This window comes from Oncorhynchus keta, chromosome 22 (assembly GCF_023373465.1).
Source record: "Oncorhynchus keta strain PuntledgeMale-10-30-2019 chromosome 22, Oket_V2, whole genome shotgun sequence".
Lineage (NCBI taxonomy): Eukaryota > Metazoa > Chordata > Actinopteri > Salmoniformes > Salmonidae > Oncorhynchus > Oncorhynchus keta.
The window spans coordinates 27,344,107-27,365,424 of record NC_068442.1 but is presented as its reverse complement, the minus strand read 5'-3'; the positions used below and the strand labels follow the sequence as shown (position 1 = coordinate 27,365,424).

Genomic DNA, 21,318 nt, shown 5'->3' with positions numbered 1-21,318 from the left:
GGAGCAATTAGGGTTAAGTGCCTTGCTCAAAGGCACATCAATAGATCTTTTTTTTTACCTCGTCGACTGGGATTCTTAACAGCGACCTTTCGGTTACTGGCCTTCTGTGAACAGTATATCGATATTCGTCATTGTATTGACATGTTTGTCAGAAGTTTTAAAAAAAGAAGAAAAGTTGAATAGGAAATATGCTCTGGCACTTGTTTCGCTTGTCTTCATACATGTCGACTGCATGCTTTCCCAGAAATGTAAAGCAATCAAGCAACAGATTCATGGCTTATTTCAGTATTACCATTTTATTGAGTTGCATCACTCTACATTATCTAGAATTTCAACAACGTTAAGACTAATTATAGTACTTGCATCCCTGCAATAAGTCTCTACACTCAAAGAGAGAAAGCCATTTTACTGAAACATACATAAGTATAAGAATTAGTACTTCATTAAACATTGCCATAAAAGTGAATGTTCATTCTGTATGGCATTTTCTATTCATATATATTTTTGTTTCGTCTGTCCTTTATAGGAATACTATAAAAGAAAAATAAGAAACGCACAAAACCCATTGAAAATAGCATGGCTAAATACTACAGCAAATAAGTTACTGGACATTCATTTGAACATGCACTCAAGTGAGGGATAAGGAGAGAAAAAATTGATTGCACAGTTTAGGGAACAGCCAGGAATGTTCTAGAAATAGTATTGGCATTTTTTTTGTCTGGCTGGCTCTGACCTGTTCATACAGAACCCAACAGAAACAACGGATAAATAGAAAACCTTTCCAGTAGAATTTCCCCATGTCTGTCAACAAGGGATCCATGCACTTGCTCCATTCTGTAATACTGATGCTTAGGCTAATATAATGACCAAGGCGTGCTATTCATTATTGATTAATATCACAGGTGCATTAACACTGAGAAGTCCAGGGTTCTCTCAAGGTAAAGTGTAATGTGGCCTAGCACCAGAGATTGAACTGGACATGAGTTCATTCCATTTCAGTGGTGGTCCTAGTTATGATCAAAGGCAAGTAAACAAACCGTTTTATTTATTTTACAGTGCACAAGGACCGTATTTGTTATTACTTGATATTATCTGAGAATGTTATCCTGGGGAGGGAGAGTTTGATATTCCCCCATTGGTTAAGGACAGGCTTGCCATGACCTTCATGTGCTTACAGGACAAACAAAAAAATTCAATGGCAAAGTAGGTGAAATATTCCGCCCTCTAAAGGTTGATCAAGATGAGTGATTCATACATTATTCTTTATAGATAACATTCATATTTTGATCATTTCTAATACTCTCATACTTTATATATCTTAATCGCTATATTCCATTTATGTACATTGTGGTTTTTGACTAGGTCTCTGTTTGATCATGTTGATTTCAAGTTGGTGAAATTGGGGTTGGACAAAGTCGTCATGGTCCTAGATGTGCACAAGAGGTTCTTCTCTAACTGGGCTGGTGGGTGAACATTCTGATATATTTTCTGCTACTATCATTTTGCTTGATAGGTGTGTAAACATCTCCTTTTTGCTCAATTGCAATGAACATTGTGATTGTAAGATGGGGCTGTGCGTTAGATGTTTAAAATCTAATTAGTGTGTGTTTATGGGAAATCCTACCTAGGTACCCACTTACAACCTCAACCATATGCTGATGTTTAAGGCTTGAGATTGTGTTGGTCAAAAAGGGAACTGCTGCAGCAAACCAAGTTTTGCTACTTGTAGTAATTGCTTTTTCTTAATAATTTTGCACTGTATCACGAAAGACATCAATACAAATATAATTATAATATAACATTTTTTCATATAATTTTACTAGACTTTAACAGCTAATATATCCAGTGCTGATTCATACATGTACTTTTAACACAACGGAAGAAACAACCTTAACTGCTTGATAGAGACGAATGTTGAGCGTTCTATTAGTCTACCATTAGCAGTAGCAGGTTCATGTCTTTAGTCAAAATGGATGACATGCACGAGAGCCTCAAAAGCAGGTTAACAGTTCACGTCATTTCTACCATGACTTGAGGGTGAATGATATGATGAAGAAATGCATTGGATGGAGGTAATCTCGCTTTAATGCACTGTTCAATATTCACTGCAATTGACGCATTCCATTTTGCCTCAATATCAAACAGACACTGTGTAAACATGTACTTACAAAAGAGAGAAAGAGAGGGGTTGTGAGGGTGAGAGAGAGAGGGTGAGGGAGGTTAAGGTGGAGCTAAGGATGGTGGGTGTTGCAGACTCAGGCAATCTGGCCCCACCCCTGTCAGTCTCTGCTCAGGCTGCACCAGGCGGCTGCAGGGAGAGAGACAGAGGGGGAGTTCAGTTAAGACACAAGCAGCTCAGGAATACAAAAAAACAAGTCTATCATTAACACACTCACACATTGACACTCATCTACTGTTTCTCTGCTCAAATGTGATAATACACTGTGTAATATAATTCAAATGTAATGTCATACATTTTCAGGTTTGTATGGGGTAAGTCTATGACATAAGGCCTTATGCATTCATGCCAATAACAATAAGTCCACAACAATAAATATCAAGGTATGTGCTTTCCCTGACTGCTCCTGCTCTACATTGAACACATCTCTCCCCAGTAGGTTCCCTTGCAATTAAGGGCTCCCCATCCATCCCAGACACATGGCACTATGCCAGCATCCCTCTCCAACCTGGACTCAGAGCATTTCGTATTATTCCTACGTATTTCCCAAGACACTCCATTTAGTACAATATGCTACGTTTTGTGTGGTATGTATTAATTTGTGGATGTCCATCACCAATTTCATATGATTACAATTCATATGATATGTTACGGATAATAGGTAGCTAATGGTAGCTAATGTTAGCTAGTTTAGGAGTTAGGTTAAACGGTTAGGGTTAGGGGAAGCATTAGCTAAAAGGGTTAGCTTTAGGTGAAGGGTTAGCTAAAATAGTTAACGTTAGGAAAAGGGTTAGCTAACATGCTAAGTAGTTGGAATGTAGCAAAAAAGTAGTAAGTAAGCTAAAATGCCAAAGTTGTCTGTGATGAGATTCGAACTCGCAACTCTTGTTACTACGCCCACCCATCTACCCCGACCAACCACCCTCCTTTTGTTTTGCCTTATGTAAGCATCTGTCTTATGTATCCACAGCAAACGTAACATATCATACTAAATCGAGTGTCTCGGATTTATGTATAGAACAATATGATATTCTCTGAAACCTGGTTGCCCTCTCAGGAGACTAACCTGGCACAGCGACAGTGGACACAGCCTCGGGCTGGCACAGAGTGTCCACTTTAACATGTTGAAAGGCCTTGGAAGATGCAGTCTGGAGGTGTCTGAGGACAGAGGTGGAGGGCATAAGATCACACAAAGACAGACGAGGACATATGCACGCTCACTCACTTCTTCAGTATGCCCCATAGATTATATTGTGATTGTGATCAGTAAAATATTAATGAGAACATACAAGATAAAGATGCATTACAGCCTCAGCACATCCCCAAAATCATCAATAAGTAATTATGCTAGCCTTATTCTAGCTGTAGCTAGATTACGCTACTGCTACTCTCTGTTCATCATATATGCATAGTCACCATATCTACATGTACATACTACCTCAATCAGCCTGACTAACCGGTGTCTGTATGTAGCCTCGCTACGTTTACAGCCTCGCTACTGTATATAGCCTGCCTTTTTACTGTTGTTTTATTTCTTTACTTACCTATTGTTCACCTAATGCCTTTTTTGCACTATTGGTTAGAGCCCATAAGTAAGCATTTCACTGTAAGTATACCTGTTGTATTCGGCGCACGTGACAAATATACTGATTTTAATTGATTCTTGCTGCTGTAGAGTCACATACTGTACATCTGGTGGTCTGTGCCGTTTAAGATGGAGGACAATTCTTTTTTGTTTTTATTACAGCATATTGGATGACTGTCATTCATATTCCATTCACCCAGCTCAATGTAATGTCGATAGGTTTAGGCTACTACATTATATTCAAATTTTCCCTATACCCATCATGAGGTTGTTACAACCTAGCCTATAAATGAAAGTTTACAATATACTGTAGGTGCACACATGTCAAGATATTTTTTTTATGTGACAGACAGTGACACATGGACAGACAGTGACGTATTCAATACTGCCTGGCACACTCTTTCTTGCCTGCATCTAGCTGATCTAGGGTGTAATCATTAGTACAACCATTGCAAACTAGAGTTTCTATTGGACAAATTCAGGTATATTTATCCCTGTTTCATTCTGTTTGCTTCTGTTTAAGAAACGTTTTTCAACAGAATTGGCAGAATGAATACACCCCTGATCACACGTAAACACAGTTCACTTTCATAGCAGCCATGTTGTATTCCTTCTCGCATTTACGCACTCTCCTCCTCTCACCTTTTCCCTTCACTTGTGGACTTCAATGCACAACACATCAGCTGCGTGTGACCAAGCGAAAAAACCTTTCCATGCCAAACCATATAATAACCGCTACACACAGCCTACATTGTTGTCACCATATTAGCTAAAGTAACGTCATAGTCAACATAGCTAATATAATTAACGTGTTACTAAACATGTTACAGTCATTTGTACAGTATACAGTTAATAAGCAGTTTAGCAGTTACACCGGTGGGCCCCGGTGACAATAAATGAATAAAACCAAAAGCTTACCCTGACTTGGAAAAATCATAGTATTGTTTTGGATAGTCACAGTTAGCTAGCTAACATACATCCCTCTGTTTGAGTAGGCTAAACTGTCTAGCTGCATTTGCTTGCTAAGTAAGTGAAAGTGAAAATGAAAAAAAGACTAAATATCTCTCTCTTGCTTCTCCTTCATTTTTTTCAGAAATTAATTACTGTTTTTCTCTCTCTTTTGAGTCAACTACTCACCACATTTCATGCACTGCAGTGATAGCTAGCTGTAGCTTATGCTTTCAGTACTAGATTCATTCTCTGATCCTTTGATTGGGTGGACAACATATCAGATCATGCTGAAAGAGCTCTGATAGGTTAGAGGACGTCCTCTGGGAAGTTGTCATAATTACTGTGTAAGTCTATGGAAGGGGGTGAGAACCACGAGCCTCCTAGGTTTTGTATTGCAGTCAATATACCCAGAGGAGGACGTAAGCTAGTTGTCCTCTGGCTACACCATGGTGCTACCATACAGACTGCTTGTTTTTTCAGTTTTTAAAATTCTATTTAACCATTATTTAACTAGGCAAGTCAGTTAAGAACAAATTCTTATTTATAATGACGGCCTAGGAACAGTGGGTTAACTGCCTTGTTCAGGGGAAGAATGACAGATTTTTACCTTGTCAGCCATTGAGGCTACTGTAGACCGGAATAGCAGAACAGTGTATTTTATCAGTTATTTTGTGACGTGAATATATTTAATATAGTTTTATCTAAAAATTATAACTTTTTAAATGTTTCACTATTTTTATTTTTATGAAATTCACTGTGGAGGATGGTCATCCCCTTCCTCCTCTGAGGAGTCTCCACTGACCTCTACTTAACCAAAGACTGACTCCAGATGTTACCTTAGAATGAACAACAAAAACACTAAGCAACGATGGCTCTTCTGTATTCATCCACCCAATCATGTAAGAAATACAGACACAGTGCATAGTGAGTCTACACATCCCTTGCACAGTCTTCAAATTTCGCTGCCTTAAAATAAAATAAAAATAATAATTAGGTTTTTGTACTCCACACTTCCAAAGTTTAAGAAAAGGTATAGGATATTTTCCAAATTAATGATTTACATATTTTTTTAAAGGATGTCTTGATAGCATATGTCTTCACATCCCAGACTTAATACTTGGTGGAAGCACCTTTGGCAGCCATTACAGCTGCGAAACATTTTGAATAAGATTCTACCAACTTTGGGTGGTGGACAATTCCTGATACACATGGGAAACTGTTGAGCGTGAAAAACCCAGCTGCGTTGCAGTTCTTGACGCAAACCGGTGTGCCAGGCTACCATACCCTGTTCAAAGGTACTTAAATCTTTTGTCCTGACCATTCACCCTCTGAATGGCACACATACACAATCCCATGTCTCAATTCTCTCAAGGCTTAAAAATCCTTTTTTAACCTGTCTCGTCCCCTTCGTCTACACTTATTTGAAGTGGATTAAACAATTGACATTAATAAGGGAACATAATGTAGATTTCATCTGGATTCACCTGGTCAGTCTATGTCATGGAAAGGGCGGTGTTCATAATGTTTTGTACACTCAGTGTATATCTATTGTTTTTGTCAAAATTGTTCAAGCTCAGTAAATTTGGTTGGGAGTCGTTGATGGATAGAAATATTCAAACTTTGTCTCTGGAATGAGACTGGACTATTCAGGGACACACAACACCTATTGGAAAGCAATTCCAGTGCGTCTTTGGCATTAACATGTGTGTAATTTTCACGCTAAAAAAGAAAACTATCCCAGGGGATAGGTCTCTACAAGACTGATGCAGGGTTTCCTCTAACCTTTTTATCTGGCCTTTGCTCCTTTGATATTTATTTTTATCCTATCCCACAAGCATACCCATAACATGATGCTGCCACCAACAACAAAGTCATCCATTCTGTTTCCAACAAGGCCGCTAAGTAATACTGCAAAACAACCCGGCAAAGACACTTTTCGGCCTAAATGAAAAACTGCAGGCTTGGGGCACATCCAATACAACTGCAATTTCAAGTATTGTGGTGACAGCATCACGTTACGGGTATGCATGGGGAGTTTGTCAGGATCTAAAGAAATATGAAAGCAGCAAAGCCTAGTCAAAACGTTAGAGGAAAACCCACCTCTGTCTTCTGAAAACCTAACCCTGGGATATAGTTTTATTTTTCAGCAGGACAATTATAATTTTCAATGCCAAAGACAAACCAGAATGGCTTTTCCAAGCGGTGTTGAGTGTTCATGAGTAGTCCAGTCTCAGTCCTGACTTAAAATCTGCTTGAAAGTCAGAGACAAGGTTTGAATATCCATCATCCATCAATGAGCTTGAGTAATTTTGACAAAAACAGTGGATAAATGTTGCCCTAAGAGTTGTGCAAAGTTGGTCAAATCTTATTTACAATGATTCACAGATGTTATGGCTGCCAAAATATTAACTCTGGGGTGTGAAGACATACACAATCAAAACGTCTTTGTTTTGTTATATTTATTCCTTTGGAAAATGTTTAATACTTTTTCTTTAACTTTGAAAATGTGTAGTAGGTTGTGTACATCGGTAGAATTTTTGTATTTTATTTTTTTATCCCTTTTTAGATTACGTTTTAAAGCAGAAAAATGTGAAGACTGTAAGGGGTGTGAACATTGGACCTATGGGATTATAAAAACACCAATGAGTCAAGGTTCAGGAGATGTGGGAGAGAGAGGAACGAGGTCAAATCTGACACATATCTAGGTCTTACTTTTTCCACTCCTCCTCTCCATCCCAGAACTCATACACCACGAAGGAGAGTCCATCTGGCAGCCGCACTGCAGTCACACTGAGAAAGAAAGGAATAAAAAGAAAGATAGTAAGACATTGGAAAGTCAATAATGGGCAATGGACATTGGAGAACTATGAAATATCCTCATAGTTAATTGCCAATAAGCATATGTGGTAGTAGTTATGTGTGGTAGTTAAGCAAATAACCACTTTCACACCACATAAACCATAGCAGTAGACACCCATAGTCACTTGACTTCAGCTCCACTCACTTCCCACCCATTATCTTCCACTGGAGGGCAGTAGTGGTTCAGATGGATGAGTTGTGCCTCGGGTTTAGTGCAGTAGAACAGTTCTACTGTATGAGCTGGGTTTTATAATGGCTTCCATCACAGTGGAGCTCACAACTCCACTGGAGAGACTCCTGACATGTCTTATTGACCCGCTGAATGCTTCCATTATGGCTAGCAGCTCTCTGTTGGAGGTAACATCTATATTAGACCACTACATTGTTTCATTTGACGGGCAGATGCTGTGCAAGGCTCAACAATCACATTAATCAAACCAAAGAAAAATTTTGTCCAAGTCAGTGTGTGTCCATCTAAAAGAAAGCTGTGGACAGTGGGAGGTTGATTGAGTGTGCGTCTGTGCATTCATTTGTGTGCTTCCTTCCCATAACTTAGCCAGCGTTTGTGTGTATCTGAGACTGTGAGTTAAATGACTAAAAAGGAGGACATATTCTTATGGAGTTTGACAGGATGTATTAGTACCATATATAAGCACTTATAGTAACCAAGAGTAAAGAGATGAGAGGGAGGAAAAGAAAGTGTCAGACCTAGATTGTGGTGGTGTGAGTGAGACTAGAAAAGAGACAAGAAAATTGCCTATTCAGCAGCAGCAGTAGAAGCAGTACAGACTCAGAGCCCAATTCCTCAGTGATAAATTATTCACCGTCCCTACGTGCATTATGATGAGATTACAAAACGCTGCTGACAACATGCGGCCCATTTCCTGGACTTGGCTCCAGGGAGTCGCTCTGAAACGAACTGTAGAGCAACTAGTCCTTTTGAACTGAGTCTTACACGGCCTAAGAATCTGCTGCTACATTGATTCGCATGATAGGAAATAAGATACATTTGTACATTTGAAGTTGGAAGTTTACATACACCTTAGCCAAATACATTTAAACTCAGTTTTTCACAATTCCTGACATTCAATCATCATACAAATTCCCTGTCTTAGGTCTGTTAGGACCACTACTTTATTTTAAGAATGTGAAATGTCAGAATAATAGTAGGGAAAATTATTTATTTCAGCCCATTTGCGACCAAGCTTTAACTTCCTGACTGATGTCTTGTGATTTTGCTTCAATATATCCACATCATTTTCCTTACTCATGATGCCATCTATTTTGTTAAGTGCTCCAGTCCCTTATGCAGCAAAGCACCCCCACAAAATGATGCTGCCAACCCCGTGCTTCATGGTTGGGATGGTGTTCTTCGGCTTGCAAGCCTCCCCCTTTTTCCTCCAAACATAACGATGGTCATTATGGCCAAACAGTTCTATTTTTGTTTCATCAAACCAGAGGACATTTCTCCAAAAAGTATGATCTTTGTCCCCATATGTGCAGTTTCAAACCGTAGTCTGGCTTTTTTATGGTGGTTTTGTAGCAGTGGCTCCTTCCTTGCTGAGCGGCCGGTTATGTCAGGTTATGTCGAGGTACTTTTGTACCAGTTTCCTCCAGCATCTTCACAAGGTCCTTTACTGTTGTTCTGGGATTGATTTGCACTTTTTGCACCAAAGTACATTCATCTCTAGGAGACAGAAAGCGTCTCCTTCCTGAGCGGTATGACGGCTGAGTGGTCCCATGGTGTTTATACTTAAAGTACTATTGTTTGTACAGATGAACTGGGTTCCTTCAGGCATTTGGAAATTGCTCCCAAGGATGAACCAGACTTGTGGAGGTCTACAATTATTTTCCTGAGGTCTTGGCTGATTTAATTTGATTTTCCCATGACGTCAAGCAAAGAGGCACTGAGTTTGAAGGTAGGCTTTGCAATACATCCACAGGTACACCTCCAACTGACTCAAATTATGTCAATTAGCCTAACAGAAGCTTCTAAAGCCATGACATAATTTTCTGGAATTTTCCAAGCTGTTTAAAGGCACAGTCAACTTAGTGTATGTAAACTTCTGACCCACTGGAATTGTGATACAGTGAAATAATTGGTCTGTAAACAATTGATGGGAAAATTACTTGTGTCATGCACAAAGTAGATATCCTAACCGACTTGCCAAAACTATAGTTTGTTAACAAGAAATTTGTGGAGTGGTTGAAAAACTAGTTTTAATGACTCCAACCTAAGTGTATGTGAACTTCTGACTTCAACTGTACATGTCATCTTCTCTACAAAGCAGTTATTGATAAAGAAATATCCTCGCTTTGACAGCAGTGCTGTAGTGTACTTGGAGGTTTTGTAGTAGGCTACCTCAGAGCAAAAGATCAGAGGCTCTGTCCAACTAAACCCAGCTTTCTCTAATCTGCTCAACCCTATTTTCCACTCCATGGTCCCTTGTCACATGGAGATTCCTCCTGGTTGATGATGGTTGTGGCGAGGCAGAGGAGAACAGCGTGTCTAACAGGTTTATCCAGCGGCCAGACACCTTTCCCAGGTCTGATTGCCTCTTCAGCCCACATGCAGCACATCCTTTCTCTGTCAGATGGATTCTCAACCATTACTAACCTGCACACACCAGCACTCAGAGGCTCTCTGTCTCTCCCTATCTCCCTCAACCAAGGTCACTGTAATGTTGACTTATTTGTACTCTTTATTTCCTCATATCTATTCATGTTCTCTCCCCTGAGCTTCCTGCCATTATACCGGGGGATGGGTTTAGTACCTTGCTGAGCATTGTGACAAAACAAGCATTATGAAGGCACAGCCCATCACTCCAGAGATGAATATGAGGATTTGTAAAGGCATGACACCATCGTGTTAATAGAGAAATGTGTCAGTGCAGAAGTCACTGGAGTCAAGAATCAGTCTCTCATATTAAATTGTGTATTGAGGATTGCTAAAGTACTTGAGCAGGGTTCCACAAATAACCAGTGAGGTTGGGAATAGATCAGCCATAAATAAAACACACACAGCAGACAAAAGGCCACTATTATGAAAGATTGACAATGACAGATAAAGGGAAATAGGTGGACCCACTGGAAGCAGTCTCTTTGGGCAGAGACATTCTTCAGGTACTGCTTCAGGGCCTCGCAGAACTCTCCCAGCTGCTTCTGGGATACCGCCATCTCCTGACGAATCAGGTACAGAGACTGGGAAAGAGAAAGACAAAGGAAGAGAGAGGGGTTGAGAAAAAGAGGTAGATAAAAACAGAGAGAGGGAACAAAATCCATTATATCGTGTGATGGGAATGCTCTATGGAGTGCTTGCAGTGTGCCATATAACCATGGTATTGCAGATTACCATTTTTGCCAGGGCAGTTGCCAAAAGAAAGTCATGTTTAAGGCTAATCCAGCAATATCAAGTAGGATATTCCCACTGAATATCAGCATTAGGAAAGCGCTTAGGCATATGAAAGAGAACTGATTATTGTCATACCCCTCTCTTACTGTATAAACAAAACTAAATTGCATAATGTTTGTGCTATCTTCAGGTTTAATGTGTTATATCTAGGGACAGTTCATAATTTACTGGGGTGAGGGGGGTCCAAAATAGGGGAGGGTTGTCTAATATCCGGCTTTGCTGATAGCTAATTTATTGATGAAAAGTGTACTTACTTTGCCAGTAATATTTGGTTGTCCCACCAAGCTATCTTTTTTTATTTATGGGATCAGCAGTTTAATACGGGTATTCAAGTGTTATACAGTTTGTCCACAGTAAAGGAACTCCTCAGTACTCCTCTTTGATTGATATTGTCTCTGACAACAAGCTGCTGCTGTTGAAGCTGGTTGCCATGGAGTCATTTCCGGGGTCAGCAAGGCTGGATAGGGTAAGGGTCAGGGTGGCTGAGGTCTTAGAGGCCTGCTGGTACAGCTGGATCTTCTTGGTAATCTTTCTCTCCTTGGCTCACCTGTTCTGGAACCAGATCTGTACCTGTCTCTCTGAGAGGCTTAGGCCCAGGGCCAGCTCTGTCTTCCTCCTGGTGGTGATGCAGCGGCTGTTCTGGAACCAGATCTGTACCTGTCTCTCTGAGAAGCTGAGGCCCAGGGCCAGCTCGGTCTTCCTCCTGATGGTGATGTAGTGGCTGTTCTGGAACCAGATCTGTACCTGTCTCTCTGAGAGGCTGAGGCCCAGGGCCAGCTCTGTCTTCCTCCTGATGGTGATGTAGCGGCTGTTCTGGAACCAGATCTGTACCTGTCTCTCTGAGAGGCTGAGGCCCAGGGCCAGCTCTGTCTTCCTCCTGATGGTGATGTAGCGGCTGTACTGCCACTCCTTCTCTAGCTCTAGGCACTACTGGTCTGTGTACACCACACTGTACTTTCCTTGCTGGGCGTCTTCCCTCCTGTACTGGATGAATGTACATTGTGTCTGATTCAGTCGTACAAGTTTCTTCTCGTGAGTTGAGTGATGGAAGAGCTCCCGGCCCCGGAGGCAGGATGGATGTCAGATCTGGGGAATCACACGGTGACCACTTCTCCCGTGGAGATGCGAAGTAAGTGGATTTCCCCACTTCCCTGTCGTCTGGAAATGCGGGTCATTGATGCATGTGACGTCATGATAACCACTGAAATCTGTATATTGCATTAAGTTCTGACTGTTCAGGGTTTGAGTCGGGTGTGTCACAGAATTTGAGTACTTTCCTGTGTCTTTATCCAGCAAGTAACTCATGTACATCTCAATGAATGAACTCCTCTGCGCATGGTAATCAAAAACATTATAACACCAATTCTTTAGAAATTCCTAGAAATCTATCTATGCGACTTGACCTCCTGTAACCTACGACGCACCTGTTGACGCACCTTACCCCACTTTTAATTATTATTATTATTTATTTTTTAATCAACTAGTGGGTGGATCAGCTTTAATATTGTAAATAGATTGTGGCTTCTATCAATGTAATTGTCTGCATAATTTCCAATGTATATATTTATATACAGTACCAGTCAAAAGTTTTGTTTTTTCTTTATTTGGACTATTGTCTACATTGTGGAATAATAGTGAAGACATCAAAAAGACTCCTTGGGAGCAATTTCCAAATGCCTGAAGGTACCCCGTTCATCTGTACAAACAATAGTACCTTAAGTATAAACACCATGGGACCACGCAGCTGTCATACCGCTCAGGAAGGAGACACATTCTGTCTCCTAGAGAAGAATGTACTTTGGTGCGAAAAGTGCGAATAAATCCCAGAACAACAGCAGAGGACCCTGTGAAGATGCTGGAGGAAACAAAAAGTATCTATATCCAAAGTAAAACGAGTCCTATATCGACATAACCTGAATGGCCGCTCAGCAATTAATAAGCCACTGCTCCAAAACCCGCCGTAAAAAAGCCAGACTACGGTTTGCAACTGCACATGGGGACAAAGATCATACTTTTTTGAGAAATGTCCTCTGGTCTGATGAAACAAAAATAGAACTGTTTGGCCATAATGACCCTAGTTACATTTGGAGGAAAAATGGTGAGGCTTGCAAGCCGAAGAACACCATCCCAACCGTGAAGCACGGGGTTGGCAGCATCATGTTGTGGGGGTGCTTTGCTGCAGGAGGGACTGGTGCACTTCACAAAATAGATGGCATTATGAGTAAGGAAAATTTAAGTGGATATATTGAAGCAACATCTCAAGACATCAATCAGGAACTTAAAGCTTGGTCGCAAATGGGACTTCCGAATGGACAATGACCCCAAGCATACTTCCAAATTTGTGGCAAAATGGCTTAAGGACAACAAAGTCAAGGTATTGAAGTGGCCATCACAAAGTCCTGACCTCAACCCTATAGAAAATGTGTGGGCAGAACTGAAAAAGCGTGTGCAAGCAAGGAGGCCTACAATCCTGATTCAGTTACACCAGCTCTGTCAGGAGGAATGGGCCAAAAGGCTACCTGAAACGTTTGACACAAGTTAAACAATTTAAAGGCAATGCGACCAAATACTAATTGAGTATGTGTCAACTTTTAACACACTCGGAATGTGATGAAAGAAATAAAAGCTGAAATAAATCATTCTCTCTACTATTATTCTGACATTTCACATTCTTAAAATGAAGTGGTGATCCGAACTGACCTAAGACAGGGATTTTTACCAGGATTAAATGTCAGCTATTGTGAAAAACTGAGTTTAAATGTATTTGGCTAAGGTGCATGTAAACTTCCGACTTCAACTGTATCCTGAGGCTGCAATTATTGTAGCTGGGGTTTTTAACAAAGCAAATTTAAGGAAAAGGCTATCTAAATTCTACCAGCATATCGACTGTAGCACTGGAGAAACACTGGACCATTGTTACTCTAACTTCCGCAATGTATACAAGGCCCTCCCCCACCCTCTTTTTGGCTAATCTTACCACAACTCCATTTTACTCCTCCTTTCCTATGGGCAGAAACTCAAACAGGAAGTACCCGTGCTAAGGACTATTCAACACAGTTCTGACCATTCGGAATCCACGCTTCAAGATTGTTTTGATCACGCAGACTGGGATAGGTTCCGGGTAGCCTCAGAGAATAATATTGACGTATATGCTGATTCGGGTGAGTGAGTTTTTAAGGAAGTGTATAGCAGATGTTGTACCCACTGTGACTTAAAACCTACCCTAACCAGAAACCGTGAAGAGATAGCAGTATTCGCCAAAACTGAAAGCGATTACCACCGCATTCAACCATGGCAAGGCGACTTGGAATATGGCAGAATACAAACAGAGTAGTCATTCCCTCAGCAAGGCAATCAAATAAGCAAAATGCCCGCTTTGAGGATAATACAGTGCCACCGATGTGGCCCGCTACAAAGGTCTGGGGTTCTCCTTCTCTGTGGCCGACATGAGTAAGACATTTAAACGTGTTAACCCTCGCAAGGCTGTCGGCCCAAATGGCATTCCTAGTTGTGTCCTCAGAGCATGCGCAGGCCAGCTGGCTGGTGTGTTTACGGACATATTCAATCTCTCGCTATCCCAGTCTACTGTCCCCACATGCTTCAAGATGGCCACCTTTGTTCCTGTACCCAATAATGCAAAGGTAACTGAACTAAATGACTATCGCCCCATAGAACTTACTTCTGTCATCATAAAGTGCTTTGAGAGACTAGTCAAGGATCATATCACCTTCACCTTACCCGTCACCCTAGACCCACTTCAATTTGCTTACGGCCCCAACAGATCCACAGACGATGCAATCGCCATCACACTGCCCTATCCCATCTGGACAAGAGGAATACCTATGTTAGAATGCTGTTCATTGACTATAGCTCAGCATTCAACACCATAGTACCATCCAAGCTCATCATTAAGCTTGAGGCTCTGGGTCTGAACCCCGCCCTGTGCAACTGGGTCCTGGACTTCCTGACGGGCTGCCCCCAGGTGGTGAATGTAGGAAACAACATCTCCACTTCGCTGATCCTCAACACTAGGGCCCCACAAGGGTGCGTTCTTAGTACCCTCCTGTACTCCCTGTTCACCCACGACTACATGGCCATGCACGCCTCCAACTCAATCATCAAGTTAGCAGACAACACAACGGTAGTGGGCTTGATTACCAACAACGACGAGACAGCCTATAGGGAGGAGGTGATGGCTCTCAGAATGTGGTGTCAGGAAAATAACCTCTCACTCAACAAAACAAAGGAGATGATCGTGGACTTCAGGAAACACCAGAGGGTAGCACCCCCTTGTCCACAGACAGGTCAGCAGTGGAGAAGGTGGGGAGTTTTATGTTCCTCGGTGTGCATATCACTGACAAACTGAAATGATGCACCCACACAGACAGTGTGGTGAAGAAGGTGCAACAGCGCCTCTTCAACCTTAGGAGGCTGAAGAAATTTGGCTTGTCACCTAAAACTCTCAAACTTTTACAGATGCACAACTGAGAGCTTCCGGTTGGGCTATATCAGCGCCTGGTACGGCAACTGCACCCCCCACAACCTCAAGGCTCTCCAGAGGGTGGTGAGATGTGCACAACACATCACCAGGGGCAAACTACCAGCCCTCCAAGACACCTAAATCACCCGATGTCACAGGAAGGCCAAAAGTATAATCAAGGATAACAACCACCCGAGCCACTGACTGTTCACCCCGCTACCATCCAGAAGGCGAGGTCAGCACAGGTGCATCAAAGCTGGGACTGAGAGACTGAAAAACAGCTTCTATTTCAAGGCCATCAGACTCAAAGCCATCACTAGCACAGAAAGGCTGCTGGCTACATACAGACTTGTAACCATTGACCACTTTAATAAATGGAACACTAGTCACTTTAGTAATGTTTACATATCTTGCATTACTCATCTCATATGTATATACTGTATTCTATACGATCTATTACATCTTAGCCTATGCCGCACTGATATTGCTCATCAATATATTTATATATTCTTATTCCAGTTCCTATTTAGATATGTGTGTATTAGGTATTTATTGTGGAATTGTTAGATATTGCTGCACTGTTGGAACTAGAAGCACAAGCATTTCGCTACACTCGCAATAACATCTGCTAACCATGTGTATGTGACAAATAATTGATTTGAGTTGATTTACTAAAGGACACCAATATGAAGAAGAAACTTGCTTGGGCCACGAAACACAAGCAATGGACATTAGAGCGGTGGAAATGTGTCCTTTGGTCTGATGAACCAAATTTGAGATTTTGGGTTCCAACCGCCGTGTCTTTGTGAGACACCGAGTAGGTGAACGGATGATCTCCGCATGTGTGGTTCCAACCGTTGAAGCATGGAGGAGGTGTGATGGTGTGGAGGTGCTTTGCTGGTGACACTGTCTGTGATTTATTTAGAATTCAAGGCCCACTTAACCAGCATGGCTACCACAGAATTCTGCAGCGATACACCATCCCATCTGTTTTGCGCTTAGTGGGACTACCATTTGTTTTTCAGCAGTACAATGACTCAAAATACACCTCCAGGCTGTGCAAAGGCTATTTGACAAAGGAGAGTGATGGAGTGGTGCATTAGATGACCTGGCCTCCACAATCTCCCAATCCAATTGAGATGGTTTGGGATGATTGGACCGTAGAGTGAAGGAAAGGCAGCCAACAAGTCTTCAGCATACGTGGGAACTTCAAGACGGTTGAAAAATCATTCCTCATGAAGTTGGTTCGGAGAATGCCAAGAGTGTGTAAAGCTGTCATCAAGGCAAAGGGTGGCTACTTTGAAGAATCTAAAATCTATTTTGATTGTTTAAAACATTTTTAGTTACTACACGATTCCATATGTGTTATTTCATGGTTCTGATGTCTTCACTATTATTCTACAATAAGAAAAACAAAAGAAAAATGCTGGAATGAGTAGGTGTGAGTAGGTGTGTCCAAACTTTTGACTGGTACTGTATATGCAAAGGTATGTGGACACCCCTTCAAATTAGTGGATTCGGCTATTTCAGACACACCTGTTGCTGACAAGTGTATAAATCGAGCACACAGCCCTATAATCGCCAAAGACAAACTTCGGCAGTAGAATGGCCTTGCTGAAGAGCTCATTGACTTTCAACATGGCACCGTCATAGGACCTGTCCAACAAGTCAGTTCATCAAATTTCTGCCCTGCTAGAGCTGCTCCTGTCAACTGTAAGTGCTGTTATTGAGAAGTGGAAACGTCTTTGAGAAATGAAACCTTTGTTCCCAGTTGCAACACTCATTACCGAGTTACAAACTGCCTCTGGAAGAAATGTCAGCACAAGAACTGTTCGTCGAGAGCTTCATGAAATGGGTTTCCATGACCGAGCAGCCGCACACAAGCCTAAGATCACCATGTGCAATGCCATCACGCTACATCATCTGGCAGTCTGATGGACAAATCTGGGTTTGGTGGATGCCAGAAGAATGCTACTTGCCCCGATGCATAGTGCCAACTGTAAAGTTAGGTTGAGGAGGAATAATGGTCTGGGGCTGTTTTTCATGGTTCGGGCTAGGCCCCTTAGTTCCATTGAAGGAACATCTTAACGCTACAGCATACAATTACATTCTAGATGATTCTGTGCTGATAACTTTGTGGCAACAGTTTGGAGAATGCCTTTTCTTGTTTCAACATGACAATGCACCCCGTATACAAAGTGAGGACCATACAGAAATGGCTTGTCAAGATCAGTGTGGAAGAACTTGTCTGGCCTGCACAGAGCCCTGACTTCAACCCAATCGAACACCTTTGGGATAAATTGGAACGCCGACTGAGAGCCAGGCCTAATCGCCCAACATCAGTGCCTGACCTTACTAATGCTCTTGTGGCTGAATGGAAGCAAGTCCCTGCAGCAATGTTCCGAGATCTAGGGGAAAGCCTTCCCAGAAGAGTGGAGGCTGTTATAGCAGCAAACGGGGGACCAACTCCTATTAATGTCCATGATTTTGGAATGAGATGTTCGACTAGCAGATGTCCACATACTTTTAGTCATGTAGGTTATTAACACAAGAAAAGCTGGGCATCTAGAAATCCTGTTCTGAGACAATGCATTCTAACAGTCAATAAATACATTTAATATAAAGTGCCTTCAGACAGTATTCACACCTCTTTGTTATGTCAAGCCTAAAACAAATCACATAATAAGTTGCACGAACTGCAATAATCGTGTTTAACATGATAACTAATCTCTGTACGCCACACATAATTATCTGCAAGGTCCCTCAGTCGAACAGTGAATTTCAAACACAGATTCAACTACAAAGACCAGGAAGGTTTTCCAATGCCTCGCAAAGAAGGGCACTTATTGGTAGATGGGTAAAAATGTAAAAAGCAGACACTTAATATCCGTTTGAGCATGGTGATGTTATTACTGTCACTTTGGATGGTGTGTCAATACACCCAGTCACTACAAAGATACCGGCGTCCTTCCTAATTCAGTTGCTGGAGAGGAAGGAAACCGCTCAGGGATTTCTCCATGGTGACTTTAAAACAGTTACAGAGTTCAATGGCTGTGATAGGAGAAAACTGAGTTTGGATCAACAACGTTGTATCTACTGCACAATACTAACCTAAATGACAGAGTGAAAAGAAGGAAGCCTGTACAGAATAAAACAAATATTCCTAAACATGAATCCTGTTTGAAGGCCAGCATCCTGGAGTCGCAACTTCCCTGTTGACGTTGAGACTGGTGTTTTGCGGGTACTATTTAATGAAGCTGCCAGTTGAGAACTTGTGAAGCGTCTGTTTCTCATACTAGACCCTCTAATGTACTTGTCCTCTCGCTCAGTTGTGCACCGGGGCCTCCCACTCCTCTTTCTATTCTGGTTAGAGACAGTTTGCACTGTTCTGTGAAGGGAGTAGTACACAGCGTTGTACGAGATCTTCAGTTTCTTGGCAATTTCTTGCATGGAATAGCTTTCATTTCTCAGAACAAGAATAGACTGACGAGTTTCAGAAGGAAGTTATTTCTTTCAGGCCATTTTGAGCCTGTAATCAAACCCACAAATGCTGATGCTCCAGATACTCAACTAATCTAAAGAAGGTCAGTTTTATTGCTTCTTTAATCACCACAACAGTTTTCAGCTGTGCTAACATAATTATACAAAAGGATTTTCTAATGACCAATTAGCCTTTTAAAATTATAAACTTGGATTAGCTAACACAAAGTGCCATTGGAACATAGGAGTGATGGTTGCTGATAATGAGCCTCTGTACACCTATATTCCATAAAATAATCTGCCGTTTCCAGCTACAATAGTAATTTACAACATTAACAATGTCTACACTGTATTTCTGATCAAAATCATGTTATTTTAATGGACAATTAAAAAAAAAAAAGTATTTAAAAACAAGGACATTTCTAAGTGACCACAAACCTTTGAACGGTAGTGTATGTTTTGGAATGTGTTATCCATAGGGTATGGAATATGATGGGGGAGAACTCAGAGGGAAATTACAAAATTACACCGTTACCATGGAATCTGGGGAATACCCCCCCACCCCTTTTCAGGCCTCCATCTCCCCTTTCTCAGCTAGCCTTGCTCCCTTATCGATATCCCTCACTGTAATCCAGCTCAGTAAATCATTCCTTAATTTATTCAAACACATTTGCATATATTTTTATTCAGCTTTTCTTAAAACCAGATTAAAGGGCTCTGTCTTGGAGTGTTGATAAAGGAACCATACAGTGCCTAGAGGGACGATTCCCTTCCTGCAGTGGTACATCCCTTCCCACCATACTACACTCCAAATGAGCAAGGAGAGCTTTCTCCAAGGACTCTCTCTCTCTCTCTCTCTCTCTCTCTCTCTCTCTCTCTCTCTCTCTCTCTCTCTTGTCTCTTTCTCTCTCTCCCTGTGTCTTTCTCTCCATCCCTCATGGCACAGTGGTTATATCGACAAGGGCCATGATTTATATTCAGGTCTGCCAATCTGAAATAACGTTGTGTGTGGTCTAGGAGACTATTAACAACTGTGAAACAGCATTCTAAACCCTTAAACTTCTGACAATACACGAGAGCAACGAAGCATTCATTCTGACTCTCTCCAGATGGAGATAGTGTATGAGCACTAGTCACTCTCACAGTGAGCAATAACTACAGCTCACTCCCTCCAATGCTCCGATCCCTCACCACATTGCTGTTGAGTTTCACATTCTAGACCAAACAACTGGAGAGTGGATGAAAACGTTTATTACCCTGCTGCACTCAAGATTAAATAGGTCTGTCAGAAGTAACAGTGGTGCTACACACAATGTCCATTGTGCTGGCTAAAGTCAGGTCAGATAACTCTGGTCTGCAGCACTGGTCTGTCCCAGGTACATTATATCACTGAACTGGGTAATGGAACAAAAAATAAGTGTGCTCTGTTCTGTCAGGTTAGGCTATAGACTGGCCTTGGTTTTCCTCTCTGTAAAATCAGATAAACCCGTAAGTAATATGCGTTACCGAGTGCTACTTTAGGGCATGCACCCCCCAATTGTATGTCAATCAATGTTTTACCACATTGCCACCCACTCTAGGATAACATGTATAATACCTAGCAGTTTCTCAAGCAGGCAATCCATTTGTAAAATGGGAATGTTTGTCTCATTCAGAAAACAGCAAGAAAACTAGGCCAGAGCATGATTAGCTGTAGCACAGTAAGTTGGAAGCATTTTATTAAATAGGGACTAAGGCATGTCAAAGAGGTAATAATCAGACCCCAGTCTCATATATGTGTGACCAGGGGTGCTGGAGAGGAGGCGGAAATTACTGGAATGATTCCGTTTTTGCAGGGGATGGATTTGCATTAAGAAACATTGCATAATACACATACAGTAATGTACACATACAGTACCATATCAGTATCAAAATGCCATACAAAACTCCAGCACCTCCACTGTACATGCTTTTGTAAAAAACAATACTCTTGGCACTATCTTTCTATTCTTGATCGTATGCTGAGCTGATGGCTCACTTTCAGTAATGTTCACAGCACTAAGAGAAATCCTGCTGAGAGTACGGTGGGTCAAAAGGTTCATTCTTCTCTCCCACTTTAAGAATACCCATTGGGCTACCAATGTGCCCCTATTGAGCTTTGGGCGCACGGGCGCAGATGCAGCCCCACACCAGTCAGACCGTCCAGCTGACAGGTGAAGCCTGCTCTAATCCTGTTTGTCAGTGCAAATGATGGCTCTAGACACTAACAAGATTAATGGGTGAAAAGGAATAATTCAATTTGCTCTGATCCCTCAAGCATCAATAAGGCAGAAGACATTTGGAGGTAGGTTACGGGTGTCTTGGTTCAGGAGGAGCTGCCAGTGCACTGCTGC

General features: G+C 41.6%; 1 protein-coding gene and 1 pseudogene across 2 annotated transcripts in view; both read right to left on the bottom strand.

Moving 5' to 3' along the window:
* Positions 1–277: 277 nt before the first annotated feature.
* The window catches only part of necab2 (N-terminal EF-hand calcium binding protein 2), a 127,228-nt gene continuing 106,187 nt past the window's right edge, over positions 278–21,318 (bottom strand). For both annotated transcript variants that reach the window (XM_035798617.2, XM_035798616.2), the window contains 4 exons: positions 10,663–10,775; positions 7,428–7,505; positions 3,246–3,337; positions 278–2,308 (listed from right to left, as the gene is read on the bottom strand). In XM_035798617.2, coding sequence (XP_035654510.1) covers positions 2,280–2,308; positions 3,246–3,337; positions 7,428–7,505; positions 10,663–10,775 — 312 coding nt within the window. In that variant the 3' untranslated portion in view covers positions 278–2,279. The remainder of the gene's footprint in view (positions 2,309–3,245; positions 3,338–7,427; positions 7,506–10,662; positions 10,776–21,318) is intronic.
* Positions 10,784–15,770, bottom strand: LOC118401257 (homeobox protein CDX-1-like; annotated as a pseudogene).